This window comes from Pieris rapae, chromosome 3, assembly GCF_905147795.1.
Source record: "Pieris rapae chromosome 3, ilPieRapa1.1, whole genome shotgun sequence".
In the NCBI taxonomy this organism is placed as follows: Eukaryota; Metazoa; Arthropoda; class Insecta; order Lepidoptera; family Pieridae; genus Pieris; species Pieris rapae.
The window spans coordinates 542,645-569,855 of NC_059511.1; the positions used below are offsets into that span (position 1 = coordinate 542,645).

Here is a 27,211-nt window from a genome sequence, read left to right on the forward strand (position 1 = left end):
CGTTACTCTCATTTGTCAAATGTAATATGTCATTTGTCATGAGTATCGTGACACGATCAGAAAATATTGAGAGGTTTTATACAGTGTAGAATAATTATAATGAACACAAAAATAATTACTCAGTCGTTTTCTCTGAGTCCGCGATCAAAATATTGTATATAATTTTATGTCAAAAACTACGCTCTATATACAAATTAAATTATAACAAATATTTTGTGGCAATATTAATAAAAGGGTTTAAAAATCACCAAAATTTATACGAAAGCTAAAGAGAACCTGGCTTTATTAATTTCAAATAAGTCACTGAACTTATACTGTTGAAAAACATATTTAAATGCTGATTAAGGTATGGTCAATCAATGTCGGTACGAATAAAGGTCTTAAAATAATTGCTCTTTGTCGTAAAACCGTTTATATCTTCAAAGTTAATTTTCTGAATCGAGTCACGTATACGAGCATCTCACATGATCTTAAAAACGTTCAGAAGCAAATGGGATAAAATAAAAGCAAAAATAAACCTGGTGCGAGACTTCATTGACTTCATTAAATATATTATTGAACACTGCTATAAGGAGGTTTATGAGTAAGATGTTTGCGACGAGAAGGTAGATGGTCATCGCAATTGGAGTGATCCACCGGCCAGTGACACACTTGCTGTCACCGACATCCATACCGCAAGGAGGATCAATGTCGGGAGCGAATACCTCGCCATACAACATGAAGTAGGGTTGGAAGAATATCTACAAAATAAGCAATGAAAACATGCTAAATTAAACTGAAAATTAAATTAACTTAAATAAGAACTAAGAAGAGCAAAAGTAATGGGAAGGTGCGAGAGAGATGATGTATTGATTGTAATAGCCAAAACACGTTCTTTTGTTACGGTAATATGACAACGTCAAGTGGCTAGTACAACCAATGTTGCTACAGCGAATACTAAACTACACTGCGCGTAATTAAAATCTTGCAACATCGACTACAGAATAACATAACCAAAACCTGGTGCGAGACGCCATTGACTTCAATAAAAATGTTATTGAAGACGGCTATGAGCAGATTGACAAGGAGAATGTTTGCAATCAAGAGGTAAATGCTCATGACTAGAGGTGGGACCCAATGGCCCACTCGGCAATCCTCTAGGCCTGGCAGGCCGCAAGGTGGCGCCATTTGTTCGGCGAACACTTCTCCGTACAACATGAAGTATGGTTGGAAGAATACCTGCAATTGTTAGTAATATGGTCCTGTAAAGCCGTTAAGTTAGTCACACAGAACTTGCATTTCGATATTTGAATAACAAATGTCACCATCTAGTTGTCAAAAGAGGTTTATTGTCAAATACAGAATTACGAAATTTTTCGTAAAAATAGACAGCAGTTTTTGTTATTTCAATAAAGACATTTAAAAATTCGTTCCGGGGATTTGCAATAAAAAACTAAGTACATATATTTGTTCATATAATATGTAAACTCCAGATCAGTTGTAGGTTTTATTTTAAACCAAACCAATAGAATTGCATAAAATATGAACAATTTAGGAATTATAACTATCACGAAAATGCAGTAGAGTTTTGCGAAAGATCGTTAAAGTTAAGTTATAATTACAAGATTTAACTCATACAAAGCACGTTTTATTGCACAATAATTTCCGCTAATAGGTCGTGGAGAAAATCAAGAAAGCGCGCGTGGTTCATATCTCTTGTTTAAATATAATTCCAACTTTGATTATTTAATGCTGCACATAACTTAACTGCATAATTTTATATTTTTTAGATAAAACAATTTTCAAAGAACTATATACTATAATTCTAATTTATATGGTATATTGATAAAAAATCTAAATTAATAAATAAAAACTTAATTCGTGAGTCGTTCTAGCAAAGTTCGTCTATCGCTAGTTAGTCTTTTAGTAGTCTGTGGTTACGTGTACAATGTACATGTTTAAAGCACAATATTGAGAAAAAGTAGATTTAGTGTTAAAACTAACCAAATACAAGTTGTTTATGACGTTAAGTATGCGTAGCTGAGAGTGGTTATATGCGTGCGTTGTATCTGTGTTACTTTCAGTAATTTCAGAATCATGGCAAAACAGCTAGCGTATTTTGAATGTGTTTTGTGCGTTTGTATGTGTATATATGTGTTTGTATATTTTTGTATTTGTTTGGCTGTCTCAGAATCCACACATTGGGAAATTTAATACACAGCGATAATCAACGATAAAATCCATGACTATATGAAACTGCCACAGGCGGTTGAGAATTTCAATTAATTGTCATAGCTTTATGGAAATATTCATTCAATGCGTCGCGTTTCAGTAACCAGATATTTGTGTATAAAATCTAATAGTTTTTCAGTAAAGTTTCTCGTATTTGAAATTAATGCAGTTCTATTTAAAACCTTTTTTAAAATTAATTATCAGCATATTATAACATGTTTTAACGTCCGCGCAACACTCTGCTGCAATTCAAAATATCTGAACAAAGTACTTACTTCTCTGATTAAATACCAACTGGCTTCTTTATCTGGATATAAAATAGCTTGTCTTGCCACTCCAAATGACATCAATACGACTAGTAATAGCACCACGAAGTATATCATATTCTTAACCATTTTTCCCATCATTGTGACTAGAGGACCTGTCAACAAATATACACATAAAAAGTTAGTTTACTCTCATCCCTGGTGTAGGTTCGACCCAGGGCTGTGCACCTTTCTTGGCCATATTTAATATTCCATTACGTGACTAGTATTATAATAGTTTTAGACTAAGTAAGAAATCGACGTTGTGTGTCAGGCAAAGAAGATGTTTCTACTTGTCTATTAAGAAACATAGTCAAAATAGATTTAAAAAAATTTAGGCTCACACGAAAAGGAACCTCAGTAAAACCTCAGTATAGAAAATTGGATATATGTAGTGAAATAGAACGAGTATATTATATAATAGTCCTTGTTCGATTCCTAATAATAACCACTTCTACTGGGAATGATCAAAATATAATGAAAAATAATCATAGAGTAGGAATTTTATTTGAGTAAAATTTGCTTATTTAATATTTGTTCCGGTGATGTCAAAGTGACATCTAGGTGTTCTAGTACAGTGTAATTGAATCTATTAATCAAGTTATGACTGTGCAGATATCAATAAGAAAAATAGATTTTAATTTTTTTCATAATAAATTTGCATGCAGTGTTTAAATTTCCCAAGAGTAAACAATATAGTCAGACAATCGGATTGCACTTTTTCCATTCTGTGATTTAAAAACCGCAAAAGGATTAAAGTGAAGCTTGTTTCAGTGTCTTAAAAGCATTTTAAACGATAAAAAGCTTAGTTTATTTCTCTATAAAGCCGTAATCAATCTGTGCATTTTGGTTCATTTTTTGTTTAAATAAACATTAGCAAGGACATAACATCTTAGCAACCAACAAATTGGAAGGTTTTTGAAAGAAATTGAGTAAATCCTTTTAAATTAGACGCACGATATACAACTTATTTTTACACAACATTCGTAAAATCTACGATGCTTGAATGTTGTTGGTAGTTTTTTTTAACAACAATCATCGGATCGTAGCAATTACTACTGATATTTTGAATGTAGAGCAAGGTAAGCAGTGTTAGCCTAGCGGCTCTCTCTCTCTCTGAGACCGTAGGTTCGATCCCTGACTGTGCACCAATGGACTTTCTTTCTATGAACGCATTTAACATTCACTGACTTGTGTCAGGCACTGAAGGCTCACCTACTTGCTAATGACAACTGATCATGAAACAGAGTCAGCAATCTGAGGCCTAAGTAATAAATATAGAATCTACATAGATTTAGAAAAAATAATTTTATACAACGTTTACAATCAGAAATCTCTGTAATATATATCACTACCCGGCGTCCTTCTTAATATTGGAGTACACTGTGGTTAACACACATTTGTAATGTGTGTTAAGTCTAGTTGATTTCGGTTTAAATTACCTAAAAATAATGTGTAGTAAATCACTTACCTAAATACTTATTAACACCCAAAATATTCAATATCCTTAAATACCAATAAATAATATCTACACAATATATGACTCGGCCAACGTCCATAGAGCTGGGTCGTAGGCGCAGAGTGAGGCCCACGAGGAAGAATATTATAAAACCAGCGTCATATGTATTCCACATGTTCCAAGCCCATACACTGAACTTATGTCTAAAACAGTAAAAGTCCTCTGTTGAATATATAGTATACTAGATGGCGCTAGATGTAATTTAAAACGCGCTTACAAAATGTAAATTTGTAAGCTTTATATTGTCTGTTAAAATGTCGATTAAATGAGTAATAAGCTATGAAACATGGAACCCTTTATTAATAACATTCGATATACAGTGTGTAGCACGAAAATATTTAAATAATGAAATCTATCAATAAAATTGTAGTATCAAATCCACTGTCACATTTTACTCATTCTGCAAGTAAGCTGGTAGTAGGTACTAATCGTATATAAAAATTTACGTAATTTAATTTAGTATTGTCTTTTATTATGTATTATTGTATTTAAACTTATAATTATTTGAACATAATTTTAAATTTAACCGACGTTTCGCATGCTTTACAGCGTGCGTGGTTACGGTGACATAACAATAATCCGTAAAAAAGTGTAATTTAATTTTGTAAAACGAATCCCCCCATTAATAAAAATAAATAATTAAATAGCAACGTTTTATATAAAGTACTGATTCTAATACTGTCGCTTCTCATCAGAGCAGACACAATGTTGAATAAAGACATGAAAGACTACTTAAGAGGCCAATTAAACTACAAGTTTATTGAATAAGATGGTAGTTATTTTTTATTTTTATTGATATCGATCTACATAGAAATGAAATTATTATTCATTATATCACGAAGAACTAGTTCTTTATGATACCGCAATAGACACTCATCTTGCTGGAATGCTCACAAGTGCCAATTACAACCTTTGAACTTATCTATGGCTACATTCCCGTTTGACTAGTTATCATCGCGAGCTCTCTGGCATTGAGTGTCCATGGGCGGCAGTATCACTTAACATCAGATGAGCCTCCTGCCCGATTGCCCCCTAGTCTTAAAAAAAAAAACTAAGATTTGATTCGAACTGGTTATACAAGATTAATTTTTACAATCAAGCAATTTTTAGTTTCATTGTAGCAGGGAAACCGTAGCAGGGTCCTACGCCGTAGAAGTATCTCATATAGCCATAGGTATTGTGTTTATTTAAAATTGTGTTCAAGTTTAAGACTCGGCTAATGAATATTTACGCTAGATCTATGGAATAAATGATAATTATATTACTTGAAAATGAAATATTACCTAAAAAAATTGCAATCGCATAGCGTAAAAGTGTTATGATACAATTAATCTAGTAGAATGCCTTTGTGTAAACCTTAATAACAAATATAGCCATTTAAAATAGTGTTTTCTTACCTAATAGCAACAGGTTCGGACGTAATAATTTCCCTAATTTTCTCACATAAGAACGTTATAATATAACAAATAGAATAAATTTCAGGCCAAGATGGCGTGTGACTCATCTTGACTAATACTGTATATGTAAACATCAGTAGGAACAATATGTATGCGATCTGAAAAAAATAGCTATTTATAAAAGAATCTTAACTGAAAAATTAATATTTTATACAAATTATAATAATAGTGTATGTACTTGGAAAATAAATTCATATACTGTGATATTTTTCAAAAGAAATTAAATTTCTAACAAAACTTTTCTAATCAAACATTCAATACAATGTTCGGAAACACGGTATTGTAATTAATTTCAAACTCTTAAAGAACGTAATGAAGTATTAATCATCTGAAAGGTTTATTAAAAATAAATGCTTGGCTAAGATCGGAAGTTAATGCCATTTATATTTTCATTTCCGGTTAGATATTGTTAATTAAATATTCATTTAAACAGAGTAACTGAAAACAAATACCATCAATGATTAAATAATTATACAAAAAATATAACTTATTATATTTAGTTACGTTGTAAATGCTTGTTTACACTTTGCAAGGTACGAGTTGTCAGAAATCGATGATACTTCACCTTTCTTTAAAGATCTGAATGCAAAGAACAAATCACAATTTAGAGATTCATCCGTATTATTACCAGCCTCGTAACTTGATACAGAAGATAATCTAGTATGAGATATATTATTAAAAATAACGCTTACCGAATCCGCCCAGAACTTTGTAATCGGCGCCGTAAAAAACTCATAGATTTTCTTCCTAAGTCGCAGAGGTCTCATTCTTTTGTCTTCAGGCGCGTGATATTCAGGAAGCTCTCTGTATGACAGTTCCCAGCCTATTTTACCAACTTTCCCATTCTGATCTACACGGGTCTCGCATTCGGCCCCTGAGCCAATCAACGCCTGCTTGAGTTTAGAGAAATACGTATAAACGTTACCAAGACATCCAGAGAGTCAAAATAAAATTAGCTTCGAAATTTAAATAGATAGAGCACAGTGAAAGCTGATTAAAAAACGGAACATGCAATACAGCACACTGTTTTGACAGATGACACTGACAAAAAAGAACTGAGTATTGAGCGGTCTTCGGTCATCTGTTTTCATCTCTTAATAGCGCGCATATATTCATATGTCAAAACACAGCTGTAGTTTAAACGATTTGACAAAAGCAATTTAACAATTATATTAATGTTAGAATATACAAGGCAGAATGTTTGAAGTGATAAGAAGCAAAATGAAGTTAAAAGATAAAGTGAATGGAACTAACGTCTTTGGAACTTGGGTAATTGGTGGTTTAAATACTGAATGCACAACCGTTTTGAACTTACGGTGAAGTTTAACTAATTTATTAGATTTCTTGTTGAATTTTAGGAGTTAAGTTAATTTTCGTACGAAAGATAAGAATATATATTGTTTATTTAAATTATCTATAGAAAAACTTAGCATATTAGGGAGTGTGATTAAAAAGTGTGGCGGAGAGTTTATTGCCAGTTCTTCTCTTCCGTTCCTATGTTCCTATTATCTATGTAAAAAAAGCAGCATTCGATGTATTTCTTTTTTGATATCATTGAATATTATCAATATGGTCAAATATGACTTTAATGTGTCTCTGTTTTAGTATAGATAATATAATGTGTAGTAAAATTACTCTGTTAAGGCAAGTAAATTGTGACAAATTATTATAATATTCCCGTTTGTTTAAGGCCTGAGCAAATTCAACAATGTAAAACTTTATTTAATTAATTCTACCTCATTTTAATGGCGCTGTAAAACACTGAGGTTTCGGAAGATTTATGCTTACATTTACTGGCTTTTGGTTATTAAATTATTTTACATATTTAATTGTGAGCAATTTCAAAAAAGATACCAAGAAGCGTGAAGACTCTGATTTTGTTTAAATAGTAATTTTAAATTCTAAGTATTATTTGTTGTTTCTAAACAACAGTTGCTTCTTAACAAATTTTAAATTTCAGTTTACTTTAGGTTTTTATATGTACTTGCTTGTTTTCTATTTCATATATTGTTTATTTATATAATCTGTTTTGGCTTTCTGTATTGTCTTAGTGTTTTGTCATATAATTAAATAAATAAATTTCCACGGAACAAGCATTGATTTTTCTTCTTTTTTCTCAAGAATAAACTAGGTGATAAATAATCAGAGACAAACGTAGTAGTCGAAGCTCCGAAGTAATGTTTTGACTGCCCTATTTGATTGCTACGCAGCGCTACGTAATTCACTTGTTAAACTGGTCTGACCAACTCTCGTAGACATGAGTTAACAATGAAGTAAATCCATGGATGTGTGTATTTATTTAAACCCAAAAAGTTTTTAGCTGAAATAGTATTTATTCTACGTGTGTGCGTAAGTTAACAACATAAGTTACGTCATTAGTTCTGTCGCAACTGAAATTTGACGTTCCATTTGACGTCACTTTTCGATAACTCAATGAAACATTTAATTAAAGGTGCTTCTTAAATAGTTTATACGGAGTTGGGTTCTGTTATAAATAAAAGCAACAATTGTGTGCTCCCCTTATATAGTATATTATTCAAAAGGGCATTTTTTATTCAAGAATTATCCCGGGACCTTATGAAGCTCGCGTTTTATAGTTCAATTTTCCTTGTATATATATAAACTTGAAATAAAAGTGTAAATAAGATCCAATATACACGTAAAACTCGTGGAAGCAGGAAGCTTATAAAATAGCCGTAAAGTTCAAATAGCTTACATCACAGAGACAAAGAGTGCTTGAATATCGAGTGCTTTGTGTTATATAAATATGTTATTAAAAGGTTTCTAAGAAGTTGAAAGGTTTGAGTTTATAATTATCTTAACTGAAGAAAGATATGGTCTTCTTGAATCATAAGGGCTATATTTATTTCTTATTACTTATATGTATGTGTAAACAAGTTAAACAAATGTAACACACACGTTTACACATTTGTTTGTACATTTATTAAGACAGATGTTATAATGTAATTTGGAATAATAAAGAAACTAAGTTATTGGCTCTTTATATATCTTGTTTATTTTGTTTAGGTAATTAGAATATTTTTGATCGTTTACCTAATTATACGGTGGTATATAAACACGAACTTTACGCCCTCACACGTCAATTTGAAATATCAGTTTTTGACAGTTTGACGTGTCTTTGTTAACAAACCTATTCTAAGTAATTATTCTTGTTCAAGCATTACCTATTTTTTCAAACAAAAAACGTTACTTTTTCCATTGCTATTATATAAATTGAGCCGAGTCTTCATATTAAGTTTTGTAGTACACAGTGTAACGAAAAAAGCTTAACTTTTAAACGTAAATAAATAAGAAAAACTTATGTAGTATATAGGATATTGTGTACTAAAAAGCGTAGATATTCCTACAGAATGTGTGTGTCTGTACGAAAAGTCAATATCAAACACCTGTGTCTTCTCCGCTTTACCCAACTGTCCCGGAGGTATTATCTTCTTTATTGATAGCGTTCGTCGTTTTATCCCGACCTACACAGTATAGTCCGGGCAATGAACTCAGATTTTAATAACGTCTATCTGATTTTATGTTAAACTATTCATAAATTCCTCAGATCAGTGTTTAAATCACATTTCAACGTCATATCAAATTAAAATGTTTTAAATTAACGTTTTTACTAAATGTTAAACAAATTTAATATTCATATTGACAAAAATAAATCAGTCTTATTACACAGTGGAAAGCATTGAACAATTGTGCTAACGGTGTGCTTCTGAGTAATAAGACTTTTTTATTACTCTAATATGAAAATTTGACATATATATTAGCTACTTCGAATTATATAAACATATCCACCAATTCCTTAAATACGAAACATGGGTTTGGATTTATGATTGTAGATTAACTATGAAAAAGGTCTATTTATTTTAATATGTTAACAATCGGAAATATCATATAAAATAGCAACAGTTTTTTATTTCTGAATGTAATATATCACATTTTCTTTTAATACGTCGCCACGAATCTAGAACCATGATATTGCAAACTCTACACTCATATATAAACAATCACAAATCCATTGGGAAGGCAGCGACAAAAGCAGAATGGTAAGCAACAGAACAGTAATTACCTCAGCGTCATTCGGGTCCCTTGTGCTCCTATCATCCTCTAGACTCTCGTTTTCCAAATGCTCCTCCTCAGTCTGCGGCATCAGCTGCAGCTCCTCCTTCGACTTGAACTCCAGTTGGAGTATGTAGAGTGGACACAGCAGGCTCAGTATTACCTTTTTACAAAGCCGATGTGGCAAACTAAACGCTGCTACTATCACTTAAGCTTTACATGCTACGTAAACTAGGGACGCCGAAAACTTTTGTGTTTAAAAAGGCCTATTGAATTTTAAACCTATCTTTGAGAACTAATATCGTATTTTAATGATATTCTGAATAGCTTTCTAATAATTTTACGGGTTGTATTATCAAATTTACATACAGGCTATGACGTTATACAGTATATTGTTAATTAAAGCTTCGATTCATTCAATTATGAAGTCATCAAAATTTAAATAAACAAGGAGTAGTTCATCGACAAAATCGTTTTTTAAACACAAAGGTTTCAAAATTAAAACCGTGATCAGCGTCTGCATGCAAACCGTACAGTCCTACAACGAGGTGACACTTAATGAAATGTCATATTTGATTATCTGTCAAACTCCGTTGTAAAACTATATGACACACAGACATCTATATCGTTACGGCGGCGTTATAACCTATGTTACAACTACGACGTGCCAAGTTGTGCGTTAATAGGAAATATAAAGAGATTAAAAATGTATTAAAGTTACCTTTAAGTTGGTGTTCTTGCGGGTACGAAGGCCCCCCATCCATAGATCAGCTAGAATTATTTGGGAACAGGGATGAGCCAGGAGAGCTCTGTGATTAGCGGCTACAGCTAGACTTAAACAGGTCTGGCCTGACCAATTCTGGAGTTCACATGTAAGGAGTTGCTGGGCTTGGTCATCGTCTTGACGATAACAGTAATCTAACAATTCCAGTGCTGTAAAAAACAATTTCGTATATAGTAAAGAGTGCAGTCTGGCACAGCACCATCTCACCTTGGAAATTATTTTCGTAGAAGGTACAAATTATTTTTACCACTAATATACTAGAAACCACATGAAACTTATAACTAGCATATAACAACCAATTACAGTAAATTTTATTAAAATCAATAATAATAATCTGTGACTAGTAGAACTGCTTGAACTAAAACAAAACCCCTGTGCAAGCATTATTACATATTATATGTAATAATCCCAAACCAACAAACCTTGCGCAAAACAAGATGGCCGCCATTAAAAAAATCAAATAGGATTTATATTTTTTACCAAATTATGGATGGAATAACGTAATATCTAACGCATACATTTATATAATTATAAGCATCAAGAATAATTATGTTAAAGTTCAAAAACATCTTTGTAATTAAACGCGCACGAAATTTAATTAACACCGAGTTCATATGAAAATTAATTTCATAGAACATTTTGGTAACATATAAAGCTTACGGTAGTTGCCATTGGTGGCGCTAGTGAGCACGTTTCGAGGTCAATTGCAGAGTTGCTCGTTAGGACCACAATTACTGTTGTGCAACCGATATTTTGACTCAACGTTCTCAATTAAATTTTATTGTTGTTTTATTTTTGCATGCGACGTATTAAATATGAACGACATTTTAATGCAAGAAACTATTTTACTTTCGCGACTACAAATGAACCGACTTAGCAAAGGAGACGGCGGAAATACTGGGGACGAAAATGGAACACGTAAGATAACACTTTCTCATATCAGGAAAGATGTTAGAAATCGATATCATAATAAGCATAATAAATTTCCCAATATCCCAGACTCTTGTGGTGCGGGACCTTGTTTCATACATATACTTTGTACATATACAGATTGTTTTCAATCTGAGATTGTGGATTAATTATTGGGTTCGGGCGTTATGAAAGAGTGGCCTTTGGTCAGACCAATTTTTTTATGCTTTAATAATCACGACATGTTTCAAACGATTAAATAAACAACTATAATGTCATGCGTAAGAAGTAATTTTCAAATGTCAATCAATAAATGAAGTCATACAGAAATAAGTAATTAAAAGTTTTCTCATCTCATCCTCTGATCTTTAGTCTATCTCATTTACAAGTAGATATTTGTATATGAAAGATAAAGACTACGTACAGTCATGTAATGACAACTTTAGTTTTGATTTTACAATATTTTATGTTGTAGGCGGCAAACCGGCAGTAGGTTCACCTGATGTTAAATGACACTGCGCATGGACACTCACATTGCCAGAAGGCTCGCAAGTGTGGTGACAGCCTTTCAGGAATTGGTACGCTTTTTTCTAGAAGGACCCTAATCAAATTGATTCGGAAATACTTCAGTGGGTAGCTGGTTCCACACAGCAGTAGTGGTGCCTAAACTGCCTAAAAAAACTCAGTTTTCAAGAACGACGGACGTCAAGTTGATTTGGATGGTAGTTTTTTTATTGCATTGACGTTCGATAGTTAAACTCAGCTGCATGTATTAGACCAAACATAAGGCAGAAACAGGAACAATCATCTTTTAGGAATTTTCTTACAATATCTACAAACCTTTGGTCTCAAACTCCTTGCCATAATGGCGTAGCTCCTCATACACTTCCGTCTCCATATCGTCTTCAGCAGCCTCATGAGCCATGGCCTTGTAAAGCTTACATGCTACCAGAGACTTGGCAAGAGCTTCCTCCCCGTGCGTCCACATTAGCAACGCCATCTGGTGCCGCTTTGTCAATACTGCCCACATCTAAAGAAATATTATCATTTTGTTAAACAGATAATTGTATTAACAAATATCATATAAGAACCTGTTGTGATCAGAAAATCTTGCATTCTTTTTAAATACCTGACGATACTAGATAATCGTAAATCACAGCGTCGAATTATTGTCAAAGAGGTTATTAAAATATAAATGCTTATAAGTAATAAAAAATTGATTAAAAAGAAAGAAAATTAAAATAAATATATAAAGTTTGGTACGTGAAAAGAAGAGAGAGAACGATTGAGAGAGTGAGAAAGGGAGATCGAGAAAAAATACACGCTATTGGTTGATGTATTCGTTTAGTAGCTACATATAAGAATTTTAGATGGCAATTCTGTTGCTTAACGTCATGTGCAATAAACACTTTGAATATTGATATACGAATACATCGTGTGATCATATACTGGTACATAACGATCTATTGGGACTTTTTATTTATTAATAATTAATTTAGAAAGGAGCATCACTTCTGACATGTATACTTTGTACGCACATTTTTACTTAAATTTAGACCCAACCTAAATCGTGAAGGATTCGATACTCGCTTTGTTGATAATAACAAACTTTCATAACCCTTCACTAATCAAAAGCGATCATCCAATTTTATGATACACACATTTTATGATGATCTACTAAAAAAATCTACCCGAAAACTAGCTTAAAGATTTATAGTTTGGATTCGTGATATAGCGACACATCAATCCAACTTTTATTTCATTTGGAGCTGGCAATCGCTCCCTTTGATGTACGAGCCATACTATAACTCTATTCATTCTATTAAATGTTGAAATTCACGTGAAAGGTGCTTTTAACCTAGAATATTTTACAGTAAAGGAACTTGGTGTGAATAAATTTATTGTACCTGCTATGTATTAATGAACGAATGATTTTATTGAAGTAAAGGTACTGCAATGTTTAAAATAAAAGTAACCAATAATTTGATTTTAAGGCAATATTTTCTTTAATTCTTTTATCATCTCTTACCAAAAGTTCATTAAATGGATAATCGAATAGCGCCATCTCTGTGGTGACAGGCATGAAGCCGGTGATGAGCGAAAGCCCACCAGCATTGTGACGGGTGAAGGAAGCACTATTCCGGTGAACATTCACACTCTTGTTCATCACCTTCGCGTAAATGGGACGAAACTTGCGCCGTGTGTAGTAGCACCTAAACAGACAAAAAAATGTATTTTTTAAGAATCCACAATTTGGGTAAGATATCTCGACATAACATAATACCAGCTTCATTAATAAAAGGCCGGCAACACACTAGCTAGCCTTCTAGCAATGTGAGTCTTAAAATTTATATTAGTAATTAAATAAAGTTGGATCTACAATTGAACAGAGGTAAACCAATATATAAAAATGACAATTGTATTAAAAAAATATATGGCTTTTATCAACATGGCATTCGGAAAGGGAAGCTATCTATCAACGCCAGGGGCTCATGAAAATTCCATCACAAAAAATAACATTGAACCCATTCAATTTACTGTAATGCTGACTTGCTGACTACAACAGATTTCAATGAAAATCGATCTCTGTTTCGGATAGGAAATCTCTTATTGTTATAAAAGTATAACAAATACTGTTGGCTGACAAATTTGAATTTTACTTCAGTCGAAGTCAAAATGTTCACTTGGTGTCTTAACGTAAAAATAGCCGGCCAAGTAGTCCCAAGTAGTCAATCCATTTATTTAATAATTAGTAGTGCTTTTTTTGCTTCACAATGTTGTGGAATTATCGATGGACAAAATATACGGTACATGTACATGACAAGGTAAGGTTTAACAGACTTTTACCTGGCCGAACGGCTATTAATAATAAATTGCTGTTTCTACGAAAGATATGTTTCTATTTTCTACTCGGTTCAGCACATATTTTTTTGATAAATAATTTGCTATTTATAGTATATTTTATTATTTATAGTATAAATTATGTATATTTGTTTTATTTCATATTTTTTTTAATGAAACATAAGAAAATAGCTTTGCCAGCTCTCGAGAACAATAAAAGTTAGCGTTTCGTATAGCGATGAAAGCTTGGCGCGTTTTTGTAATTTTTATCTACGCATTGATAAAAAATATTTTGATTGTTGTAATTAACATTGCCTTGTTAGATTTTTTTAAAGAAATTAGTTATTAATTTTAAGTATTATTCTTATAAATATAATAATGGTGAGTGGAAAAATTGTAACCGATGTGTGTTCCACTGTCAGATACATTTATTTATTTATTTCCACTACATTATTCTACCTTAACAGTTACTACTAATTCGATAGAACGCCAAAATAATACCCACACCAATTATCCTACATAAAAACATTAAAAAAATAAACTTACATGCCTAAATCTTATAACTAACAATATAGCAAGCAACTCTTGTGAACTCTGCTAGTGTACATACAAATAGGTCTACCTCAATAGAAATTTTGTTGATTATCTGTATTGATCGCGTGAGTGGCGCTTTGCTAATCGAATTGTATTCTTTGAATAAATAATAATCATCTAAATTATACAAGATTACATATTTGTGCAAACCGGTAACGCTAATTAAACAATATCTCACCTGTAAGCTCCTCCCATGAGTTTGTTGATGACCAGCCCAATATCATGAAGAGTATACACATATCCTCTGGGCAAATGGGGCCTCACATCCCTCAGAATATACTGCAGAGTATTACTCGGCCCACTTTTAGTGTTATAAAGCTCTTCTAAACGTGGAATGGTCAGGAATTTCCTCATCGACACTCCATTCTCCAGAAGCAACTTCACGAAATCTAACCTATCGTGTTCAAGAGCCTGCATCATGGCTTCATCGAGTGCACCTAAAATGACATGACCATTTAAAATAATGTTTCTTGGAACAAAATTAAGTTTACATGAGAATTCAAAATAGCCCAGCATTTTACGTGATACGACAAGAGAGTCATTCCCGCTGCCTGCCACTTTTTTTTTATAGACCAGGGGGCAAACGGGTAGAAGGATCACCTGATGTTAAGTGATAACTAATTAGTGTTAACTGATTAGTGCCCATGGACACTCTCAATGCCAGACAGTTGGCGAGTGCGTTGCCAGCCGTTTAAGAATTGGTACGCTCTTGAAGGATCCAAAAAAGAAAAAAAGAAGAAAGGAAGGCAAAACTGCCTTAAAAAACGCGCAGTTACGAAAAAAAACCCGATAACGTCGTGCCCTACAAATCGTACGTTATTTATGACCTATATGTAATAAAATAATTTGTATTTTTATGAAAATACAGACAAAGCCTGAACAATATACTGTTTTACACGTCTGGCCTGACCTCGCTTGTCACATTTTAAGAAATTTCTAGAACAAAAATAGCAGGACAGATTAATTTACGCTAAGATAATAGAATATGATTCTACGGACCTAAACATTAAGTGCGTGAACATTTCAGCCGTAGACCAATTACTCCGTAACCATTGTTTAACCTTATTTACTAAAATTTTGTTAATTAAAGCAAAAATTTACGGACAAGTAAATTACGAGTTAAGTGCGCAATTAGGAAAATAAGAACTCAACGTTATATTTCTAACATATAGATATATTTATTTACATTTCGTTTCAAGATCAGTACAAATTAATAATTAAATAGAATGGAGGGTAATTGACGGCTTTATCGCTTTAGAGCGATTACTTCCATTCAAACACTGTGGAAAATTTAAATAAAATAATAAATCACATAGATATAGATAAAGAATGGAATAAAACATATATAAACTAATATGCATAAAAGTTATTTTACATTGCTTCGTAAATAGTAATTTAAATAATAAAAGCAAGAAGTCAAACACCCTTATAAATTAGAAATTGCAATATTCATTAAGTCCTGCTACCTTTCACAGCACCCAGACAAAAGCAATTCGTTAATATTCTAATAAGTTTTTATATTTTACACCCTTTGTCTCCATTCACACCACCTGAGGTTTATTGCCCTTCATTATAACTCAATATGAGTCTGGAGACTTGTCTTGCAAGTTGATAAATAGTTCAACCAGACTGATAATGATCTTGTGACACCTGAAAACGCTTTTAGAAGAAATTAATATTTTGAAATTCCTCTTATTTGGCAAGAATACTTTATTCTTTCATAACATAATATATCGTTTCGTAGTTTCTATGAAGGCCAAAGGCCTACGCAATCGTAGCTCGTAAATTAATGCAATCTAATAACTATCAATAAACAGGATTTTTTTATTAAAACAATAAATATAGCATACATATATTATACAAAAATAAAAATATGTATTCGTTATAATATTAGTATAGATTACATATTGCACTAGTTCAACCAAAAGAATCAAGTAGAATAAAATTTTATGATTAATATCCTGGTACATTAAAAAGCAATGGAAAAAGTAAAACAAAACAATATTCTTTAGTTGCAAGTATATAAAACCTTAGCAGAGTCAACCAAGTAAGCGTTTATGTAGCTTACGTAATTTGATAATTTACCTATTTAAGGCTATATAGAAAAGTATAAAATACTCAATACTTATAAGTTATAATTTTATTATTTAATTTGGAGGCTTGATCCTGTATAATCCAAATCTTTTAAAAGCATCATAATGAGTATCCTCGCAATGGGGTGTTACTTTTGATTGGTCTTAGGAACTGCTTTAAACGTCGGTTTAAATTTAAAATTATGTCCAAATAATTATAAGTTTAAATACAATAATACATAACTATAATCCGTAAAAAAAGTGTTTTATTTAATCTTCTATTATTTAAAGCAGCCCGATGACCCGGGAAACGATCAGTCGAATTGGTTGAGAAATAGTTTAGTGGACGGCAGTGGTGGTGCGCGGCAATAAATGACTTAACCACTAAGTTGTGGAACGGCGGAGGTTGAGGTGAAACGGGTGGAATTTCGTATTTTGTCTCGATATCCGATGGTGAAACTCAGCTGCAGGTATTAGTCCGAACAACTCCTCGGAACCTACCTCGCGTGAAACCAATTTAAAATAATGGCATTTTGCAGACATAACGTAGAATGGTATCAAAGTAAACAGTACTTTTTAAAATAAAAATAATAATTTACTTCGAAAAATATCGTAGGTATTTTAAATTCGAATTTCAAAAACGAAATTTTAAATTGATGTTTCGAATGTATTCGATTATTTTGACCGAATAAATCTCTTGCGAAGTTTTATTAAAAATAAGTACCTGAAAGCGGTCGTTGAACCATAAAAATATACCCTTTGAAGGTTATTTCAGTCATAGAATATTGAAAACAGAATAATATACAAAGGATTTTACAAAGCACCGTTTCAAGTACTTGTTTATTCAAATTGATCGTGGCTACTGTTTGAAAAGCTTTCATTTACTCAAAATGGCATGGCTTATTCAATTTAATTAGGCAATTCTTGAAGTTTTAATCATCTAATTAATATGGGTAATGAGGCTCTTGGACTGTGGGGTTCAAGGGCATAGGCGCTAATTAAAGATTGAAGTTGACGCCTGGTGGACCTACTGTGACCCCAGAGTTGGTACTTTCCTAGCTCAACGAATAGGTATCCCAATACAGCGAGGTAACACTGCAAGCATTAATGCTTTACTGCCACAGGGACCAGACTTTTTATCTGGTGCACAGAACCCCGTTGTCCAGGACGTTGCGCCTTCCGAATGCTGTCTCCGAATGTATTTGTTTTTTGATAATTTTTATAGAGATTTTTTTGTTATGACATGAATAAATATGTACATATTGCAAAATCTATTAATTAATGCGATAATTTGTAAAATTATCAGCTCTAATATATTAAATATTAACGTACTCCAAATATTGGCAAATGCCCGGAGCTATAAAGTAATTGGCTACAAGTGTATTTCTTTCTTGAACTCCTATTTTGTACAGTATTAGAGCGCCTTATAATAAATGTAATATCCAATTGCTAATGATAAGTTGATAATATATAATATGCAGTCTTACTCGTAATTAGTAGACCTTTGATATTTTTGATTAATTCAATATTCGGGCAATTGTTTATAACACATTATTAAGCGAAATACGTAGGTAATGGGAATATTTCTCCATCCATCATAGGTATTTCTAGGCGCATACTAGCGTGTCAATATGTACTAAATAAACTAAATTAATATATGTCAGAGATTATGTAATTAGAGAACATCGTACAGGTTGTAAATTGTCAATGTGTCAAAGTCAATGTTGCATTTAATCAATCGTTCAGTTCAGTTTGTCTCTGTTCGTCGCTGCGGACATGTGCAATTACTTATTTTTTTTAATTCAGGTGTGGGCGATGTTGCCGCACCTAGTTACGAAGTGTGTAAGAAATTAAACATAATCAGTAGTAAGTATTTTATTGCGCGCGGGAAGAACAATTGTACGCTACACACTGTCGTAATACAAAATGTGTGTCGTAAAAAACCCCTACAGTAAAATTCAAATGTCAGGCCACGATATATGTATATAATATTGTGGTGATAAAAGTCAACGCGGAAAAGAAAGTGCCGATCATTTTGAAAATACACATTGTTAACAAAAATATTATTTACTAGAATAATAAAAAATTACAGATAATGTAATTGTGTCATAAATCTTGGGGTATTTTTACAATAACGGGGATTATGTAACATCATTTACGAAAAAATAACCTTTAGTACCAATAAGTATTGTAACAGTAGAAAGCCTGATTTATATATTCCGAAGTTATTTTTTTACATTTCTCCTTGATATTAGCAGACCGGCCCCACCTCCTAAATTTAGAAATTTATTATGGATAATATAACATAAATAAAATCACAACTGGATTAATCACGGTTTAATAATAAAGAAACCCACCTCGGGGCCATTCCTGTCCGTACACGAAGATCTCAGACCTTGCAATGTCCACTCGATTCCAAGTAAGAGCAAGAGACAGCTGCTCACTTGGTGACAGGTGTTGGGCTCTGAACAAAGCCGTCAATATCACCTGATCTAGCTCCTGAACTTCGCCACCTTCTGCGCGTTCTTGGATACGGAAGACCGTGATCTGAAAATAATAAAGCTATTCAGGATGATGCAGCTGTTGTAGTACTTTCTCTTCTTTTCTGTATGTTTTATTCATTCTTCATTTGCCACTAATACAACATCGTGGTCGGTAAACTCTAGATGATATAAAATAATTTTCGTAAAATGCTAATTAAATAATTTTACGTATTTAAAATAAATCAATGATGTATTATCGGATTAAAATATAAAACTAAAACACGACACTTGAATAGTCAGGATTCAGCATTTAATTAAATTATTTAAATGCTTTTATGGATGCATTGAATTTTATAGAGAATTTCTTTAAAGTTCTGCAATCACCAGACCAGAGAAGTATTTAATTCGATTTATGAAGGCGACGTTCTTCAGAATTAAATTACAAAGACACAATTTTTTCATTTCAGTTATAAAAATAGTTAGTTTCAAATTTATTAATTAAAACAATTTCCTAGTTACCTTATTTAATATAATCATCTTTATAATAATCTTTTACGATTTTCACCAATAGAAACTGTAATTTATGATATGTTCTTATATAAATTAATTAAAATATAATAGAAAGGTCACAGAAACTGGCCAAACACGAAATTTACGCAGACTGGTAGCTAGTTAACAAATATTTGTTAACTAGGTACCAAAATAAAAAAATAAAAAAAAATTTATATAAATGCGAAATTATAAGTTCCCGAAAGTTTACAGCCGCAATGATTACTGGATCGAGATTGGGTTGGGTTCAGTTATTGCTTTATGTGTAGAAATTATGGAACATGTGTATAAAAAATATACAATAAAATTCAAAATTTAAATTTATTTCTTCACGTCATCCAATTACGTATAAATCCTCTTTGTTCTCATATTCTATCCTTACCGCACCCATTAAACACCACTCGGTCTCTCTTGCTAAACCCAAGTGTAGGAAGAACTTCTAACGCGTGTACATAAGTACACACACATTTTTTAATTCTTGTTTGTCATGTTTGTGTTGGTCAAATTAAATATTATATTTTATTTTTATTGCACAAATGTTCAATGTGTCGATAGTTCGCCAGCTTTTAACAATAAAAGTCAAAAGTCGAAATGTATTTATTCATATAGGTAACATAATGTACACTTATGAACGTACAATAAATCAATAAGGTTCTAAAGAATCGGGTTTATTCGACGCAGGAAGACCTTGAAGTAGACGCTTCATTCCCATGGTTTAACCTGACCTGGTTCAGAGTCACGGTTAACCCACAGTATTCCTTGTGACAGGGATCAGAGATCGGACGGTTCCTAATGGAACTGTCAATTATCGTAAAAACGTATGAAAGAGGGTTGCAAGGATTATCTAATGGAAAAAGATGACCTGTTTTCGAATCTCCTAATTTAACTTGGATTGCAACGTTAGCGAAAACGACGTCAATTAAAATTGAACTCTATTTGAACAAAATAAAGTTCATATTACCTCTCAACAAAGTTTGCAATTTCCACAATACAGGTGCACGAAATTGTATGCCTTACGTGCTTTGTAATAAAAATTAAATTCACTCGTATCTTTAGAAGTTATAGTGCTATCGCTGTTGTGAGATTCAAATAGATTTTAATCTATGTAGGTACTTTAATGCAATCTGGATCATACAATAAACCATATGTAGACTTACGTTTTAGTCCCTGCAGAACGGATGAATTTACTTACAAAAAATAGATATGATATCTCAGGACCTAACATATTCTCCATGTAACATATATATCGCAGCCCACTCGCTTAATGATCCGTTCAATTAACAGTTTAACTCTTTGTATTGAGCTATTTGGCTGTGACATATACATTATGTACCTTGAGCTGACGGACAATCTACATGTATATTTTGAATGTCTTTAATTTAATTAATTTTACCATCCAATGTGGCCTCACTGGGTTAGGCGAACCTCTATGGGTGTGAATAATTGAGTAAAAAATAAGTTACCAGATTCTTCTTTCTCGTACACTGTAGTAGTTCGCTGTACAAGCACTCAGCTTGCTGCAACCCCACTTCGAACGTCTTCTGTATGGTGCTTATCAGGTAATCACGCATCGACTCCAGGACTGTCTGTTCCCCCGTTTCTGATGCGTATCTAAAATGAAATCAATCGGCACAATATAATAAAACAGTTAGTTTTTGGGCAAATCTTGTTTCCAGGGTGTCGCTTTGATACGCTTTTAGCAATTTTAAACAGCTGTGTTTCATTATCGGACGTCAAGGCAGAACAGAAAATATCATGCGTATAGCCTTGACGTCCGTCGTTCCATAACTGGTAGTTTTTGCCTCGCACCACGACCATGTGGAACCAGTTGTCCACTGAAGTATTTCCAAACCAATTCGACTTGGTTCAAACAATTCAAACAAACGCAACGTACTTTAAGTCCGGCAACGTACTTGCCAGCCTTCTGGCAGTGCGGGTGTCCATGGGCGGCGGTGCATGGCTCACCGGATGTTGAACGTTGAAGTGATAACTTAACATCAGGTGAGCCATGCCCGTTTGCCTCTTATTACATACAAAAACATGTTGGGGATTATTAAAAGGATGAGCGTTTTGGTTGATATTTTCAACATATATTAACAATCCTAGTTTGGATTCCTAATGTTAAATAATATTCTTCTTAATTCGTGTCTTATTAGTAGTCTCGTACCTAATGACTTATCGTAGATTTGTCGACACTTTATCATCTAAATCATCTAAAAATTTGGATACTAGCTGATAAGGTCTAAATAATTAACATTTTAAAGTACCACACACCTATCAGTTCTTGGCGTAGTATCATAAACTCCACGAAACTAGAGTAAAAATATGATGCGGTTTTTAAAAATTTAAACAAAAATGCTAACTATTTTGCCAGTCATATTCGCGTTCTACTTTAAAATTTTGCTGTATATTCTTTGTTCCATATTAACATAGTAAAGGAAGATAAAAGAGCTTTTAAAACACGAGTTCCGACTTTCACGTACTATGATAATTAAATTAAATATGATATATGTAACGCTAGTACCTTACTCAGGTTTTGTACGATTTTTATCTTTAAATCCCCTATAAAGCGGTAGACCCAAACCACGTTCTAGTAAATCGTGTTGTAGGAGTTGTAATAAACTTATTAGTTTAATTTCTTCCGACTTTTTATTATTATTACCGAGTTTTTAATGATATCGTGAAACTTAGTTTATCCTGCATATATTTTAGATATATGTAAGAACACCAGATCGTATGAGCTACATCTGACATTATATCTGTCAGATCTCTGTTAATCCAAGCTATAAACTGTGGTTAAACCTAACCGCCAAGTTCTACTCTGACGCAGAAGGATTATACAAGTCTGAAGTTAATCGCAGTCAGGCGTTATTTACGCTTCTTGTATATTCTCTGAAGGCGTGTGGGAGCAAAATTGTGTAGTAACTTTAACTTTGTACACAAAGTTAAATGGGAATACCGACAAAGAGCTGTGATAGGATCTGAAACGACATGTCTTAGGCGTAGGTACTCTGCCTTCACAGGTAGAATATTACCGACACAAATTGTTTGTAATGTAATCAAATTATGGTAACTAAAACATAATTTTAGTCACTGATAAAAAATATTATTTTGTAAACTATAATTAAATTAAACTTTGAAAAATTAGTCATAATTAGGTTTTTAGGTTTAGAATGAAACAACGGTAACTATATAGAAATCATATACACGAACTACATGCTACTTCATGCTAAAAAAACAATCGATTAATTAAAGATTGATTGTACATATATGATTTCTAAGTCCAACCCGAAACAACTAGTACTATGTTTGAGCAAATTGCCTAAAAGTAATGTATACTAATACAATAAATACTTGTATGTATAAACTTTTCAACAACACCTATATATTTATTCATGAAGAGAACAAAAATTATTTATTAATGTAGATAACATAATACACTTATAAATTGAATGATTATAATTTTACATTTACTGCCAATTTTCAAATCAAGGGCGTAGAACGGAAGAGAAGACATCTTAAGTAATTAATAATAATAATATAAATTAAAAACAAAGATTTCTCTCTCTCTCTCTCTCTCTCTTCTGTCAGATCGTCAAAGATCATCTATCAGCAGGAGGTGAAATATGAGCAGAGCACGCACTTACATTCTCGTAACAACACGCAAATAGATAATCGACTATCTCTGAGTAAACCTATCTATTACTGGTCATCTCATTGTTTTTTATTGTTTAGTATGTTATGTATAATTTCCTAAAAGCCATATAACCAGAATAAGTTCTTTTTGATTCTGAAATTGATTGTCTAACGTTGTCCTTAGAGAACGGACTCTAAAGCCAACATCACTGGATGAAGCATTGGCTGCGCGTTGGCCTCTCCAAGAAAAAGCTTTAGAGTATTACTTTTATTTATTGACCACAATTCAGACCCTAAGGAATAAATGTTTTCTTGTTTGGAATATCAGTTGACACTCATTTTGCTTCTTATTAAATAATAATAAAAATAAAAGTAACGATAGCTATTCGCTGGTAGTACCATTTGTCTCCATAATTTACACACATAAAAACCTATGTACAAAACTGTTTGCTCAACGCGCGGTGGTTGGAAAGATGCCAATTTGGCAGATGATTTTTACCCCTAAGATATAAGATCTGGCTTCGATCGCACGTAAAAAATAGATGTAAAACCGTTTTGAAAATAACGTATTAAACAATTCCAATATATGGAATATACCCAATTTTATACATATATAATAAAGGGAATAATAAAGTATAGACAATCTTAAATTTCCAAATCCCTCTGTTCCTGAAACATTCCCGTTATTAGCTTCCGATAAAAGATGGTTGTAATAAGTTTCTTTTGTCTGTAGCCATTGAAGCCGAAGACAAAAGACTCATTTCACCTTTAAATCAGTTTTTGTTGAAGATTAAGTCGGAAAATTACTTTATGAACTAGCTGGATACCCATGCTTCCTCTGCGTATTATGAGTATCTGCAAACAATCTTTGTGGTTCCTTTTTGCATAGATTCCACAGAGAAAACGAAGAGTTTTAGAGTTAGAGTTTAGAGTTTTTTTTTTGTTTTTTTTTTGGTACTCTTTTTTTAAAGACTCCAAGTTAAATTGGTTTGGAAATAGTTCAGTGGGCATTCACATAGTGGTGCTATGCAGCAAAAACTGCATATTCTGAACTTCGTATTCTGCCTCGAGGAACAACAACCTCTGAACACTTTTCCACGGCGAAACCAAATTGTCTTAATAACCTGATAATACGCAGTTCCATACTAACACTAAGCTGGCACTGTACAAGTTTTACTCACTTGTGCACGAATGCTATAAGGTCTGCAGCTCGTCCACTTCCATCGCACACCACAACAGGAACTGGTGGCGTGTCAGTGACGTATTCCAGCACAGCTCGTACTGTGTTTGTTCCTCCTTCTATTACTAAGCACACGACTGGAGTCGATGAATGGGTATCTGGAACAATAAAAATGGAAAATCATTGATTCGAGTTTGTAAAGCGGAATATTGCAGGAACTTTCTGGCAAAATTTAGCTTTTTGTAATCATAGTTTCATATCCATCAACTTATGTCAGCTTTTCGCTGGCCAAGATTCTATAAGTACTCAAAACATTTTAATTTGATGAATCTGTTACAGAAGTTTTGTTAAACAAAACTATATGATATAAATATATCCATATACATGTAGGTATATCAAAAGCTGGCTTTTAAGGACTAGGACTTTGTCTATTTAAGATAAACATTTCCATCATATGTGGTAATCTACCGGTTTTAGCAGCGCACGCCAGAAAAGCGCGCTGATGGTAGATTTTTTCCAACTTAGGTACTTGAAATTATAATAATATATATAGTTATTAATAAATTAAGGTTCTATAGATTAATATAAATTTATTTTGTTTTTTATATATAACTTCTGGTTATGCACTTCTTGCACTCATCATTTTCTATTCTTTTTTTACTAGGGTTGCCTGGAAGAGATCGCTTGTTAGCGATAAGGCCGCCGCAAAATGATCATTATGACCATACGAAGTAACTTAAACTCACGATAGGCTAGACAATATTTGGATCCGTTTCCTGAATACATTTCGACTTACGGACTTTTGTGCCAAACCATTCCAAATTATTTATTGCTTTGGAGGTTACCTACGCTTTCAAATTTCAATACTAATGTTTATATTAACAATTCAACGAAATTCCATATTATGAAGTATTAAGTTTAATTAGGAATGTCATAACAGAATTCTATTAGAATTATGCGGTAATTTAAAAAATTTCGGCCAATTTTACATCCCTCAAATGGATTGCAAATTCCATTTCATTTAGTCCCCAATCTTCAACGTTAATAAACGTCCCTATTTTCTGAATAATTTTATTTAATTATTAGCCGTACTTAGAGTCAAAGTATCTAATGATAAATTATGTATATAAAAATATGAAGATTTAACTTCCGTCCATTATTAATATATCAATTATATAATTATGATTCCATATAGAGAAAAACAAAAACATCTTTAAAAAGCAATCAGTTGAACGACGGACGTCGAGGTGAAACCCAGCTTCCGGTATTAATCTGAACAACGTCTCTGAACACGTGGTAAATGTGGTAGATGCAGCAGAGTGACCCCACATCTCTACCCAATGCCATTGGATCAAGAAAAATCGATAAATTTACATGTCGATAGAAATTGCCACTTTGGCGTCTAAAAAGATATTGAATCGTCATTTATGGATGCATTAGAATACCAAAAATTGGAGCTGTCGTAAAGATGACGTAAAGATACTCAATAACAGACAGAATAAGAATTAATTCAAATGTCCTTACAATGTTAAGTCATTGCAAAGAATGCAAGACCAAAACTTTTACTAGTTTTAATCAATTTCGACTATTATTGAAGTTATACTTCTTTTGGCACGTTAGTCATTATAAAGTATGAGAGCAAATTTTTACGATGCGTGAGTATACCGTCAAAAAAACCGACACCGTGAAAGTAGCTATAGCAACATTTTTGCTTTTTTGCGATATTTAAATAAACTTTAACTTCTTTAGTTATAATAAATCTTAAAGTGCCTTTTTTCTATAGTATTTTTTACAAACGTAAGATAAGGCGAACGAAAGACATTTTTATTTTGTTACGCGAAAAAATATAATTTGTAAAGCATTCACGTTTTTTTTAATAAAACTTTTCCAGGCGGAGATTAAATAGTTATCTCCTAGACAGGCCCTCCAATAGGCTACAGTTGTGCAGTTCTGTATAAAAAAGAAATCTTTTTATACAGGCGTTGAACACTATCCGCGCAATCAATTTTATGTCTTGGAGATGTTTCGATTTTCGTTTTATCGTAAAAAAGCCGTAAAAATGCAATTTTTATGTCGAAGGTAAAGGCGTGTTCAAATTTTATCTATGGTTCTTTATAGGGGTGTTAATGAATAAATGTTTTTACTACTACTGTAATTTTAACTTTTTAATGGTCACCACAAAATTTTATACCTTTATTGAAATACCTCTTATCTGAGAGCGTATTTTTTATAAAAGAAATCGGTTGTCTGTAAAGTCGGTTTACTGACGATAGTTGAACGTAGAAAAGTTTAATTTTATTTGTTTGATAGATATTTTGTATGGATATAGAGGAGGTATATGGAAATCACACTTGAATTGATCAAGTTACATTAATTTGTGCGCATAAATACGCTTGCACTTCAAGCTTTAAATGGAACGCATCAGAAGTAACGCCGCGCTGCGAGGTAACGAGCATGAGTCATTGTTTTTTCGTGCGTGCCGGCTGCATCGAATTATAAGACGTTGTCACGTCAAAATAAGCAATGGCGCCACAACTTTACTAGGCTGGGGCGTGATTCTATATCGGTTCATTTGTCTTATAGGAAAGCTCTTACGT

At 32.7% G+C, this 27,211-nt stretch overlaps 1 protein-coding gene across 14 annotated transcripts in view; it reads right to left on the minus strand.

Annotated features, from left to right (window-relative positions):
- The window catches only part of LOC111002621 (transient receptor potential cation channel trpm), a 133,011-nt gene that overhangs the window by 15,658 nt on the left and 90,142 nt on the right, over positions 1 to 27,211 (minus strand). For 7 of the 14 annotated variants that reach the window (XM_045634461.1, XM_045634463.1, XM_045634467.1 and 4 more), the window contains 13 exons: positions 24,616 to 24,772; positions 21,262 to 21,409; positions 19,124 to 19,313; positions 14,873 to 15,131; positions 13,289 to 13,472; positions 12,100 to 12,289; positions 10,288 to 10,499; positions 9,577 to 9,729; positions 6,185 to 6,385; positions 5,433 to 5,590; positions 3,988 to 4,178; positions 2,487 to 2,632; positions 519 to 740 (listed from right to left, as the gene is read on the minus strand). In XM_045634461.1, the coding sequence (XP_045490417.1) occupies positions 519 to 740; positions 2,487 to 2,632; positions 3,988 to 4,178; positions 5,433 to 5,590; positions 6,185 to 6,385; positions 9,577 to 9,729; positions 10,288 to 10,499; positions 12,100 to 12,289; positions 13,289 to 13,472; positions 14,873 to 15,131; positions 19,124 to 19,313; positions 21,262 to 21,409; positions 24,616 to 24,772 (2,411 nt within the window). Of the gene's footprint in view, positions 1 to 518; positions 741 to 999; positions 1,219 to 2,486; positions 2,633 to 3,987; positions 4,179 to 5,432; positions 5,591 to 6,184; positions 6,386 to 9,576; positions 9,730 to 10,287; positions 10,500 to 12,099; positions 12,290 to 13,288; positions 13,473 to 14,872; positions 15,132 to 19,123; positions 19,314 to 21,261; positions 21,410 to 24,615; positions 24,773 to 27,211 lie in introns of all 14 variants that reach the window. The other 7 variants (XM_045634462.1, XM_045634457.1, XM_045634455.1 and 4 more) reach the window with 5 other exon arrangements.